Raw genomic sequence first — 13,906 nt, forward strand, 5'->3', positions numbered from 1 at the left:
TTAGTGAGCAGGGACAAGACTGATGCAGACACAGGAACCCCTTCTGTCACTGTATGTCAGCTGTGTCAACCTGGGATTACAGCTGGCACTGTTCTTTCTGCAGGCAATGAGATCAGAAAAGCACAAAGTCACTGTTCAAGCATTTGATCCCTCAGGCCAGATGTTTGTTAGCTCACTCTTACTCTTTGTGTGTGTGTGGAGAGCAGGGGGGTGGGACAAGGGGAGGAAGAGTGTGAGATGGACAAAGGGGGAGCCAGAAAGGGAGAGAAGAAAGAGAATATAATAGCTCCATTTGACCGGGAAAACTGAAACAGAACTAACCCAGGAGAGAAACGTAACTATGTTAATGTTTGGGAGTTCACTGCACTGTGCTGTTTAGCAGGATTTTTACTTTTCAGAAATCTCATGTAGCCTGATTCTCCATCTGAGAAATATTTTCCTATCTTTCTCTGCACTACATTTTGTGTATCATCAGATGACTGAAACAACAGTGATTCAACTTATTCCAGCAAAGGAGAAATTTATCAGAAATTTTTGGTGATAATGTTTATACTTGATACCTGGACATTCATACAATCATGGACCAGTGGACAAGACCAGATGAGAATAACTCATAATATTTCAGCATTCAGACAGTTAGGGTAAGCATGTTTATGTGAGCAGATGCATACTTTAGCCTAGGAAATGTTAGCAGGACTAAGCTATCATGATATACCTACATCTCTTAGCATGTAATTATTATTCATGGAAAATGGCATGGTTATGATTTTATCAAGAAGCATGCTAGAAGTCGAAGAGACAAAAGATAAAAACCCATGGCTTGTATCCTATGTGCATGCAATACACCCGTTTTGCACTGAAGTATCTCTAGGACAGGGACTCAAAGGCGTAAGTGAGCGTAAGAATGCAATCCCAATACTTATGGAACCTCCTCAGCGCAGGGTTCTTATAAACAAGAAGGGTGAGAATAACCCTTCTTGTTAGAATAATAAGGGTAGAAAGGTGATCAGTGCCATATGGATACCATGTCTTGGCATACTTTAAATCATCATTCAGATATACAGCATGCTCAGAATTAGGGAATTGTAAAACTCATCTCTTTGTGAGTTATACTACATGCCATAATACCACGACACTCCTGTCAAAAGTTAATATAACTTTTCATAAGCATTCATTCTGTGTTGCAAGAATTCCTCTTATAAAGAATCCTAGTCCATAGGACAAAGATAAGAGGAAAGAACTGATACTGAGAATCAAGACCATCAATGGAAAAAAATCAGGGAAATGAAAAAAAAAAGCCACCAAACAAAACAGATGCCACTAAACTACCTACGTTTTGTTTTTTGTTTGTTTTTTTTTTTTTGTTTAAATATGGCTGAGCAATGTGCTAACAATACAGCAGAGGAATTTCTATCAAATTCCAGCTGGAGAGGAACTGGGAGTATTTCCACATGGTCATGTCTCCCTGAATAAATGAATGAGAAGTAAAAAGAAAGTGTTTGCTTTCCAATAGAGTAATACACATGCAATGATTGTAGATATGATAAAAATATCTAAAGCTTATACAACCTCATATTTTAGGTCACAAACTAAGTATAATAGTAGAATGATAAGGACGTCTTTCGTGGCACATTTTTGTTATTGCCATAGTGGGTTACTGTAATTCTCCAAAGCATAAGACACTTGGCCGTTCTCCAGCTCAAGAAGCCTATTAGATGAAAAACAGGCTCTGGGAGGACAGAATAGAAACCATCTGAATTGCAGGACCATCAGACAGAAGTGTCATTTTGACCATTAAAACAAATTTTCTTCTGATGTATTTGGTATTTGCCTGTAGATTTGACATATCGGACATCTAGTCTGCTTCAGGAAGATGCAGGAATGATGCTACAATAATTCAACTAACAGAATTAAGCAATTTAATGCATATCTGTTATGTTTGAGAGCACTGAAAAAAATCTTTGCATCAAATTGTCAGTACTTTCTGATAGTATTTCTTTATCCTGGCTAGAAACAAGATAAAGTATTTTGGCTAAATTAAAACTAGTATTGCCTTTGTGGTACGTATTTGCATGTTAGAAACTTTTTGTGACTGTTATGTAGCAGTAATTGAGACTGCTATGTAAGTAATAGAGACAGCTTTTTATTCCTTCTCCCCTCTTTCCCACAGCTCAAGGACTATCTGTGGGATCCTACGTGGGAATTAGACAGTTATGGCTACTTGCATGAAGATACTATTCTCTGTGTATCTCTCCTTTGGAAAACTTCTTTCAGTCTTATTGCTGTTAAATAATACCTGGGTCGGAGCAATCCCAGGCACAACTACAGGTTGGGCGGAGAAGAGATTCAGAGCAGCCCTAAGGAGAAGGACTTGGGGGTGTTGGTCAATGAGAAAATGAACATGAGTCAGCTTCAGTGTGCGCTTGAAGCCCAGAAAGCCAACCGTATCCTGGGCTGCATCAAAAGAAGCATGACCAGCAGGTCAAAGGAGGTGATGATTCTGTACCTCTACTCTCCTCTTGTGAGACCTCACCTGGAGTATTGTGTGTAGTTCTGGTGTCCTCAACATAAAAAGGACATGGAACTTTTAGAACAAGTCCAGAGGAGGGCCACAAGGATCATCAGGGGACTGGAGCACCTCCCATATGAAGACAGGCTGAGAAAGTTGGGGCTGTTCAGCCTGGAGAAGAGAAGGCTGCATGGAGACCTCATAGCAACCTTCCAGTATCTGAAGGGGGCCTACAGGGATGCTGTTGAGGGACTCTTCATTAGGTACTGTAGTGATAGGAAGAGGGGCAATGGGTTCAAGCTTAAGCAGGGGAAGTTTAGATTGGATATAAGAAGTTCTTTACTGTGAGTGTGGTGAGGCACTGGAACGGGTTGCCCAGGGAAGTTGTAAATGCTGCATCCCTGGCTGTGTTCAAGGCCAGGTTGGACAGACCCTTGGGTGACATAGTTTAGTGTGAGGTGTTCCTGCCTATGGCTGGGAGGTTGGAGCTAGATGATCTTAAGGTCCTTTCCAACCCTAACTATTCTACGATTCTAATACTGTACTGTTTTTTCTGCCTCGTTACCTTAAATATCTTCATTAAAAACACATGCATTTCACTATTTCCTACTGCCAAGCTGACAAAACTGCCAGTGGTTGATAAACCACTACTGACATAGGCTTTAGGTATTTGGTGAAGTTAAGACTGCAACTCACACAGGCTGTTTGAATTAAGTGTGCCATAAGAGCCTGTATTGAATTAATTTCTTGAAATGAAACTTCAAGAGGAAGGATGTTTATTGGGAGTCACAATATGGCCACTTTTTTTCTTTTTCTGTCTGTCTTTCCTCTCCTCTGTCCTCAAAGACAGAATTTGGAAGACAGACAAGCCCTACAGAACTTCCATGCAACTGTCTGGGAATAGGGAAGAAGTAGAAATGAACCACAGCATCATACCATCATACGTCCTGTGGGAAAACAAAAGACTAAAAGTACATAGAATTTAAACCATGAGCATAGTGACAACATTTACATAACTTTTTATCATGTTGGATCATCATCCCATCATCCAATATGGATGCACATGCATTAAGACAGATGTTTTAGTACAGATTCCAAAGTGTGTTTGCCTGTTGGTGACTTCATGTGTGTTGGTTTGTATCATAGTGGATACAGAGGATGAAAACTGAGTGTTCATATCATGTAGCCATATTTATCTGTTTTCCAACTTCATAAATATATTATAGAGGTTATGGCCCTGCAGTGACAAGCTACAATCAATTCTTGATTTCATCAACTTGTCATGCTTTAATCATCCCTCTTGGCAGATCTTTTAGCATATGTCACAGTACTTCTTTCAAAATGTGCTTCTCCAATGCTGTTTTATTAACCCTGTCTTTTTATATGTTTTAGGCTCATTATGAAATGCAGTAAATCTGTCAAAGACACTTTACATGCAATCTCCAATTCATGGTGATAGAAAACATCTGAGAGCTCATTTAAGTCCCACAAAATGAGTACATTATGAAAAACCAAAACCCACAAACAAAGGAATGACAAGAACCATTGGGGATCACATTCAGCCTGCAGGGCTAATAAAAATTTAGTGTTCTTGTTCCTAATTCATTACCGACTCACATAGGCATTTGGATAGGAAAATATTAAGACCACAGTGGGATTTGACAGTACGACAAAGAAATCCTTTTAGTTTTCACATCAACAGGGATTATTAATGGATTAATAATACCTAAATTATTAATTTAGGTAGTCAAGCACAAGATCCACCGGCTTTTTACAGAGGCAACTGGATTCAGCCAAGCTTCTTACTATTACCTTGGTATCAAAGTGAGGAGGAGATTGGAATACCCTCTAGTCTGAAGGAGGTAAGGGATTGCTAAAGGGGCACAAGAAGGTAGAAACAAAATTTGTGTGGTAGGGGTGGGGTGGGTGGAAAGAAAACGGAATGAGGAGATGCCAAAACCACTCTCAAAGAGACAGAGGGAATTTTGGGCTGGAGAAGCCAGGCTTTGGAAATCACAGAGGAACAGTTATTTCCTCTAAAGAGGCTTAGATATCAAACATTTGGAAATCACTGAAGTGATCAGCAGGGGTAAGTACAAACTTAGGAAGAACTTGTTGCAATGACTCAGACATCCCAGTTAGTTCTGCTTTTGAGTTTCCCCTGCAAATATCCCAAGCAGCATTAGACTCTGTATTACAAAGGTCATGAGAACTCATAATCACTATATTGCATTATTTGCAATATCAGAGCTCATGTCAGCTGAAGAAAGGATATGTAGTCTTCTCTTAAATCCTCTAGTGATGCTCTTAGGTCATCCAAACTTATTTTTTCCTTGGCTAATGCAGTATAAATTAAATAAAGCAAAGTTGGGAGAGGTAATATCCCATTAGGCCATTTGATAACTGTTAAAAAACACAGACAAGCTTTCACAAATACAAAACCTTAAAAAAATACAGAGGGAGAAAATTAAAATGTCACTGTTAAAAAAATAAATCAATTTATGTATCAAGGAATTAGGCTACTTTCTTCAAATTTATTGGATAGACTCATAAAGACTATCTCTTCAGTAATCCTGCCTTGGTTATAATTAAAGATTACTACATGTATAACACTATTCCTGTGTAATTAAGGCACTCTATTTCCTAGAAAATGAGTGTTAACTCTGTTTCACAAACAGAAGGGTTAAATTATCCTTATGCATATGGTCAGCAGGTAGGAAAACACAGAGCACAGAAAATCTGGTTCAGTCCTCTCCTTTACACTTGGGAAATCTGCTGTCACCCCATACTCAGCATAAAGCCAGTGAGATGAACCCAAGCCAGCATGCACAAAGAATCTGGATGCAACCTGCTGTTTCAAGAACAAGACAGAGACTAATATATAAAATCAGCTGTTTCCTACAGCTCCCCTTTATGTTTTACATAAAAAAAAAATCCCTACTAAATTTGGTCTTTAATGACTACAAGAATCTCTGCATTATCTGAGGAAATTCCTCATCATAACAAGCTCTTGTGTGTTTTGTGTAATTTCTTCACAAATAACCTTGAGCCTTGTGTATGTCCTCTTAGTATCTCAGGAGAGGATCTCACTTTTTCCTCTTCTCTTCCTCTCCTGCCTGCCTTCCACCACCCCCCACCCTCCCCAATTATCTCTTGCTGTCTTCTGGGTGGTTATGTTTAATCTCAGGATTAGGCAGAAGCCTGCAGTTTGCCTTGAACAGCTTATCAGCTTCCAAAAGACCTTTACAGGGAGAGAAAGACTCCAGTTTTGATAGCAGTAATTGTATTTAGCTTGTAAGATACAAGGCTATTTATCTCATGGCTGGGAAATCACAGAGGGAGAGAAAGAAAATGTTGCTGATAAAAACTAAATAAAACCAAAAAGAATGAAGAAATGTCCCTCCAGTAGAGGGATGTGGTGGAAAATGCACTTCACTGAACAAAAATATCATGCCACTTGTGGAAGGAGATTGAAAGCATCAAGGGAAAGGTGACAAATGGCTTGAGTAGGACATGTCTGCTTAAAAGCAGACTGGGAACTTTAGTTCAGTAGCCACAAATGTGTAAAATTCAGGGAATTTGATTTGTAGAGACACCGACAAGTGAGACCTGTTAAATGCTGACAGGCGTGAAGCCTGTTGACCACCTCTCTAGGAACCTTGTTCCAATGTTTAACCACCCTCTCAGTAAAGAAATGCTTCCTAATGGCCACTCGGAACCTCCGTTGATGCAGCTTTGAACCATTCCCAGATGTCCTATCACTGTATGTCAGGGAAAAGAGATCACCTCCTTCCACTTACCCTCCTCAGGAAGCTGTAGATAGTAATGACATTGCTGCTCAGCCTCCATTTCTCCAAACTAGACAACTCCAGAGTCACCAGCCACTCCTCATAGGACATGCCTTCCAGCTCTGTTGCCCTCTTCTGGACACATTCAAGGACCTTCACATCCTGAAATTTTGGGGCCCTGAACTGCATACAATACTTGAGGCTTGTCCAAAGCAACACTGAATACATCTGTTTGACTGTTTGGTTATGTCGTGCTTGATGCATCTAAGGATATGGTTTGCCCTTTTGGCTCCCAGGGCACACTGCTGACTCCTGCTGAGGCTGCTGCTGATCAGCACACCCAGCTCCCTTAATGTAGGGCTGATCTCCAGCCACTCCTCTCTCAGTTTATATTTGTTCCAAGTGTTATTCTGCCCTATCTGTATGATCCAGCATTTCAACTTGTTCAGTTTCATACTATTAATGATTATCCAATGCTCCAATCTATCTAGATCCATCTACCAGGTCTTTTATTCTTCAAGAGAGTCAACAGCATTTCCAATTTGGTATCATAGTTCAATTCCTGCATCCAGATCATTGACAAATATATTGAACAGAATTGGCTCTAGAATTGAAGTCTGAGGAACAGCCAGATGTATCCTCATTCACCACAACCCTTCAGACAGCTCTTCACCCAGAACACTACGCACCCATTCATCTCACAACTTGTCCAGAAGGATGCTGTGAGAGACAGTATCAAAAGCCTTACTAAAATCCAGAAAACTACACCTACTGCCTTCCCTTCACGTCCTAGCTGGACAACCTTATCATAGAAGGACATCAAATTAGTTAAACAGGACTTTCCCTTTGTGAACCCATGCTGACTGTGCATGATGTTTGCATTATTTTTTAAATACCTTTCAGTAACACCCGGTATAGTACACTCCACAGCTTTTCCAGGAATTGAGGTTAGACTAATCTAGGTCTGTATTTCCCAAGCTCTTTCCTCACACCATTTTTAAAATTGGAATATTATTGGCTAGCTTCCAGTCAGCAGGGTCCTCTTCAGAGTCCCAAGACCTTTGGCAGATGATTGAGAGGGGTCCTCCCATAACATCCACTAGCTTCTTCAGTACTCCTTTGCAAGCAAGTAGGAATTCAGCCAGCTTTCTTCCTCGTCTCACATAACATGCCTCGTACTAAAAAGGCAATTTAGGATCTTTCCACCAAGTAAATGAGAAATATGTTGTAAGAAGAGAGACTTCATGCCTTTCACATTTTAGATAGGTAGGACAACCTAAACCACCTATACTTCTGGAAAATGTTTTACTTCAGGCAGGTGAGAAAGATTTACTTCACCTCACATAGACTACTAAAGATATAGATCAGTGTAGACTTTAAACCAGCATAAACCACTCATGCTGATAAAAGAAGTCATCTTCCCCTGCCTCCTGACTGACCGTTTCCACTCCCATGTGTCCAGTGTTCATAGGTCACTACATGTGAATGGCACTGGTAGCGATCCCACTGAGCAGAATATGAGAGGGGGTATAAAACAAAATTTGACCATTTAGGCAACATGAATGAGTTTCTCTGCCCAGCTCCAGCTGTATACTACAGTAAGATCCATTTATATCAGCATTTTGGTTTCAATTAGTATTGTGTCTCCAAGGCGTACCTCCCAACTCTCTCCACTTGCTACACCTTGGTTCACATACCAAAATGCTCTCAGGGAATACAAACTAAATTCCTTTCAAATGAAATTAAACAAGATATGCCCCAATTCAGTCCTTGGGACTGAAACTATCATGAATGAAAATGTGAGTACATATATCAGGGTCTAAGAACCAAATTTCTGTTTTATAGGTAGGCACTTATCAGACCACAGTACTTGCCATAGCAGTCAAAGAGTCTCTGGAGTTCTGCTGTCTAGAGCTAACGGTCCAGCTTTTCCTAAAATTCAACTTCCTCTAAGACATGGACTTGAGAGAGAAAATGAATTTCCTTTCATTCAGTACCAATAGAACTGCAAATTAATGCTGTTTGAAACAGCAGAGACTCCTACAAGAAGACTGAGAGATCAATCAAGAGAATGATAAAGGGGAAAAACATAAAATCTGCGTTGGGTGGATGAACTAATGAATCCTGATAAAGATTGTTTCATGTTGTCCTATTTCTTATTTTTCAAATGCAGTCATAAAATCCAGGCTACAGTTTTCTTGCTAAATAATGTCTAACCTTAAATGATAACCTCCTCCTTCCTTTTCCTTTCCTTCTTTTAATATTCTCCTTTAAAACATTCCTCCAATTAGACTTTGATATCACTGATACTCTTGCTTTACAGCTGCTCTTCACCTAGTTTTGCTTCAATTTCTACTGCAGAAAATGTAGTCAAATGCATGGATGAATGAGCAGGAACATCAGGCTTGTTTCGATGTATAAATAATCTGTAATAAATTAAGTATTTCTTTGCAAGAAAGACAATAGACAGAGGAAAAAAAATAAACCTCCTGTCTAAGAATTAATGAAAACTTAAGGACTGAGGTATCCCAGTTCTGTATCAAAACAGAGATATATTTTAAGCTCTTCTGAGAATTGCTGACTTGACCCCACTGTAAAGTGCCTCAAATTTGACGGAGTTTTCTGTAATATGAAACAAAAGTATGTCAAATGCTTCCTCTTACTGAACTCTTGGTCCAAAATGATCCTAACAAAATGATGTAGTAGGTTCTCCTACTTCATCATTAAGATTTATTTAGATATAGAAAAAAAAAGCAAGCAAATGACAGTGACAAAGCACAACCTGTTATATGGTAACTACACCAAAGGGTGAAGGCACGTGAGACAATTTATGGGAAGTAGTCATGGAAAACTGCACTTTAGGGCATAGCAAAAGGTTGACCCTCTGACTAAAAAATACACTGTGGTGACCAACTTAATGAAACAAGCATCAGGGATCAGAACAGCCTATGGAAAAGCCCATCTCCTTACTGTGTATTTGAGAGAGAGGAAAAAGGGCAAAACTTATGCAAATAAATCATTAATAACTCAATGGTTTTGGCTGAACTAGACCATGACACTTGAACTGCAGCTAACAGCCCCAGTGCTAATGCTACTATTTGCCATCACCCAGTTCTCAGGAGCTTTGTCTCAGATACGTATACTGGGCCACTGTTCAGCGTCTTACTTGCAGGGTTTGAATTGTAAGAATGGTGAGAGTTCATTCCTAATGACTGAAATTATTTCAGTCTCAAAGTTTAGCCAACCTTAGCTCCAAGTTAATTCACTCCTTTACCCTTTCTCTCTAACCATTTTCCTCACAAGAAAGAATAAGGCTCATGTTGCAGCTGACTGAGATACAATTGGATGCTATAAAAACTCAAAATGTCAGTGCCTGAATAGAAAGTTTGTTGCTTTTCTATTTTCCTTACCTTTTATTTGAAGTTGCAAAAATACAGCTTTGGAGTCTTTCAGTCCCATTGGGCTAGTTTAACTTGATTTCAATTTAACTGAGGACTGTGTTTTAAGGAAAGCCAATATTCTCCCTCTTTGCTCCCTTTTGCTATTTTCCATTGAGCAAGTAATTATGAGTGTAAAGTATAATACTTCTATAGGTAATAAAAATCAGAGAGGAGCATGGAAATGCCATTCAGAATGCAGCCCTGGTGCTGAAGATTGCCCTATGTGTGATGATGTGGAAGATAATTTAGCTTGTTTATAATATTTGCAAACATTAGGCTGTAGCACTGTGAAGAAAATCAAGTACAGGTGAAATTATTCATATTATAGACAGCACAGGATACACAAATATGCATGTGCTACAAACACGATCTTTTAAAAAACTAAAGATAACTGTGTTTCCAGAATCAAAGTGATCTTATGCATAAACCACCAGATTCCTTATCTATTATTATACAAGTTTAATAGGAATTGCAGTTTCAGCAGCCTGCAGCTGAAATGCTGGATTAGAATGGGGCAACCCAAACACAAAGCTTTTTACAGAGCTCTGGTGAACACCCATTTGGTTTTGAGGAACACTAGTGCAATTTTGGTCTGTGAAAGACAACAAATTATTACTTTCAAAAGCTTGTGTTTGTTCTTCTTTTAAGCTGTTAATTGCCCAGAAAATTGAATTAATAAGAACTGGTTTCCTGTAGTTATTGGCTCATTGAAGCTTTTCCTGAATCTGAGGCATTCATAACGCCTCTTCATTATATGGATATTCTGGCATTTAACAGAAACTGACATCAAGCCACAGTCCTTTCCTCTGGGAGGGCTGGAGCACTTCCCTCTTCTCCTTTGGTTATTTTCCCTAGCCATGTAGGATCTTTGTTGTTTTGGTTTGGTTTGGTTTGTTCTTTTTTCAGCTTTCAACCCCTTTTTAAATTTGGCTAAAAACTCATTTTGAAAGAAACTGGAAAAATAAGGGAGACACATGCACACACATACAGTATGATCCTACAAGCCTGTTTTTCATGGGGACAGTCTGAAAACCTCATAATCTGCAAACAGCCAGAAATTTAAATACATGAACAGAAAGGAAAAGGTGCCTGGAATACAAAGGTGTCTTTTCCCCTTGGGGTACAAGTGCATATACTCAACACTAGTCCAGACCAAAAGATTAATGCTAATTCAATAAAAACATACATCTCTAATGAAAGCTTAGGAACATCTTTATTCAAGACAGAAGCAGGGGATATTGAGATAGTGCGAGTGTGATTTATTTTCTATTAAAAAAAAAAAATCTCTAAAGAAATGTGCTGAACATTTTGTTTCTTTGCACCAGGGGCTTAGTATGGCAAGTAATATAATAAAATTTATTCATGGGGGGTTTACTGACTGTAATTGGCTACCAACTGGATCAGAGGTATTTTACCACAAAATAATTGATGAAAGAAACAGAAAGATGCTCAGTTTGAGCCACTCCTAGCTGTACTTCCCTCTCTAAGCAGTGGCTAGCATAGCTAGAATCTAACTCAGCATGTCTGTCATGTCATTCTTTGAAAGCAATTATTTCACGGAAATAAAGATAATTATTAAAATGTGCTCTTCTGCATGTACATCACCAAAACACTGTCAAAGTGTCATGTTGAACATGTGGTAGAGAACACCACAGCATAAACCACTCACATTAAAAACTTTTTTGTGCACTTTCTGAGTGGAAGAGATGAAATTATTACCTTGGAGTAATTTATTACTATAACATTGTATAAACAATTACAATATTTCTTGTAACTTTAGGCTGCACTTGTGGATAACTCCTACACAGATAGCAAATTGCCTCATGTTTATCACAGAATTCTTCCTTCTGTCCCAAGTCAATTTATGTACAACCTAGAAAGGAAGAACTGGGAGCACCTCCCATATGAAGACAGGCTGAGAAAGTTGGGGCTGTTCAGCCTGGAGAAGAGAAGGCTGCATGGGGATCTCATAGCAGCCTTCCAGTATCTGAAGGGGGACTACAAGGATGCTGGTGAGGGACTATTCATTAGGGACTGTAGTGATAGGACAAGGGGTAATGGGTTGAAACTTAAACAGCAGAGGTTTAGACTGGATATAAGGAAAAAATTCTTTACTGTTACGGTGGTGAGGAACTGGAATGGGTTGCCCAGGGAGGTAGTGAATGCTCCATCCCTGGCGGTGTTCAAGGCCAGGTTGGATGAAGCCTTGGGTGATATGGTTTAGTGTGAGGTGTCCCTGCCCATGGCAGGGGGGTTGGAACTAGATGATCTTGAGGTCCTTTCCAACCCCAACTACTCTATGATTCTATGTTTCTATTATATTCTTTAGACTTAATTCTGGAAACCAACAAGAAGATCACAGCTTGATCTTAGACAAGAACGTGTGAATAAGAAGAATGTGGTTAACACTGCAGTTCTTTCCTTGTGGTCCTCCTGCCTTTTGTAACGAGGCACACCACTAAGCCTCAGCTATCTTGTGCACTGTCAGCATTACATACAGCAATCTGTTTTTCCCTTGAAGTGAGTTTGACCTTTTAGCATGGTGACATACAGTATTAAGAAGCAGTGATTTGTTAGTGGTGGGATAAAACCTGGGACAGTGACTCAAAAGCCACTTGTTCATTATTCCTGGTGCACTTAGGGTGATTATTTCCGAAGAGATACTGAATTATTCCATTGCAATTTGATCTAAAGTCAACTAAAATTTGTCAGTTTTTGCTAGATTATGTGTCAACCTTTATACCTGTCAACCTAAAGGACAGAGTGAAATTCAGATTATGAAAAATAATGAGGCAAGCATAACACCTGTCCAGATACTTGCAACTTAATCTTTCATATCCCTTACTCTTCAACTCTGATCTATATATAGACATAGACAGTATCTTGGGTGTGGCTAGTCACCTCTCCTTTTAATAAGGCCTGTTCAAAACTTTTCTCTCTTAAATCTCTAGAAAATATCACAAGTAGCAAAACCAAGTTTGTTGTTGGATAAGTCTGTAAAACTCTGCAGAACTAGGATTCACTTAGAGCCCTCTGTAATAGCAGGATCTATGTGCATCATATCATACAGTTGGCACACTTATTCTTCCAATGTAAAGGACCATTATTTTGTTTTCCAAGCACCACCAGGCTGGTAAATTTATTGTTGAGATGAAGCAAGAAAGATTTGTATAGCCATCAGTTGTTACTAAACATTAGTTATAGGTACAGATACACTGAAAGAGAAAAATAAGAAAAAAGTATATACCTGTTGGGTAGTGTTCATTTACTGGCCAACTGTCAACCTGAAGTGTGGCATTGCCACCATTCCTGGTAAAGCGTACCACGTGGTATTTGCCATCGTTTACAGGTGTGCTTTCCTCTTTAATAGAGATGTCCACCGTGCCAATATTGAAGACTACACCAATCTTGCCTTGCTCCTAAAATAAAAGAGAAATAAATGCTTGTAAATTGCTGCCTATTAGGAGTATGTTCTTGCCCTACAAATACCTAATGGGTAATTCTGCCGGTAGATGGCACTGAAGAATACACAGAAGCATCATTTTGAGCTTTGTCAGGACACATTTCATTGACTCTGCTTCAATACATTGTCTTTTGCACTCTCCTTTACAACATTCACCTGAGTGTACTAACTCATTTGTTCCCTTAAAGCATCAAAGAAGACAGGTTGTAGATCAGGCCACAAAAAACAGGAGACGGGGGTAAATATTAATTTGCACAACTTATCTACTGATTATTAGCAGTCACTTGTTCAATTGTCTGAAATGCAGCCACTGGCAGGCTGTATATTCCAACAACTTTCATTCTGTTATTCTGCTTGTGAAACAACCAGCCCCCAGCCCAAAACAAATAACTGAGATCTAGCAGGAAGAGTGCAGTTGCAAGAGGAATGGATTTAGAAGGAAGCAAAAATGTAATTAGCCAATGATCACCTGAGAGAAACTGATTGGTCTAAAATCAAAAGAAAAACCTCCCATATTCTCCAAAGACCACCGTCTTTTACTTTTCTACATCAAACCCTAAGTAGTGCCTTATCAATAAGATAGTCCTCCATAGTGTTTTCCTAAAACATTTAATACTACTAATTTAAACAATGCCAGAAATTCCTGTCACTGTACAATACACAATTAAAAAGAATGCAGAGATTCAACTCTGGTGCAGACAGGCAG

The 13,906-nt window shown here is 39.1% G+C and overlaps 1 protein-coding gene across 12 annotated transcripts in view; it reads right to left on the reverse strand.

The window, feature by feature from the left end:
* Positions 1 to 13,906, reverse strand: part of NRXN3 (neurexin 3) — a 962,180-nt gene that overhangs the window by 128,483 nt on the left and 819,791 nt on the right. For all 12 annotated transcript variants that reach the window (XM_031048774.2, XM_031048773.2, XM_031048775.2 and 9 more), the window contains one exon: positions 12,985 to 13,156. In XM_031048774.2, coding sequence (XP_030904634.1) covers positions 12,985 to 13,156 — 172 coding nt within the window. The remainder of the gene's footprint in view (positions 1 to 12,984; positions 13,157 to 13,906) is intronic.

This window comes from Melopsittacus undulatus, chromosome 4 (assembly GCF_012275295.1).
Source record: "Melopsittacus undulatus isolate bMelUnd1 chromosome 4, bMelUnd1.mat.Z, whole genome shotgun sequence".
Classification (NCBI taxonomy): domain Eukaryota; kingdom Metazoa; phylum Chordata; class Aves; order Psittaciformes; family Psittaculidae; genus Melopsittacus; species Melopsittacus undulatus.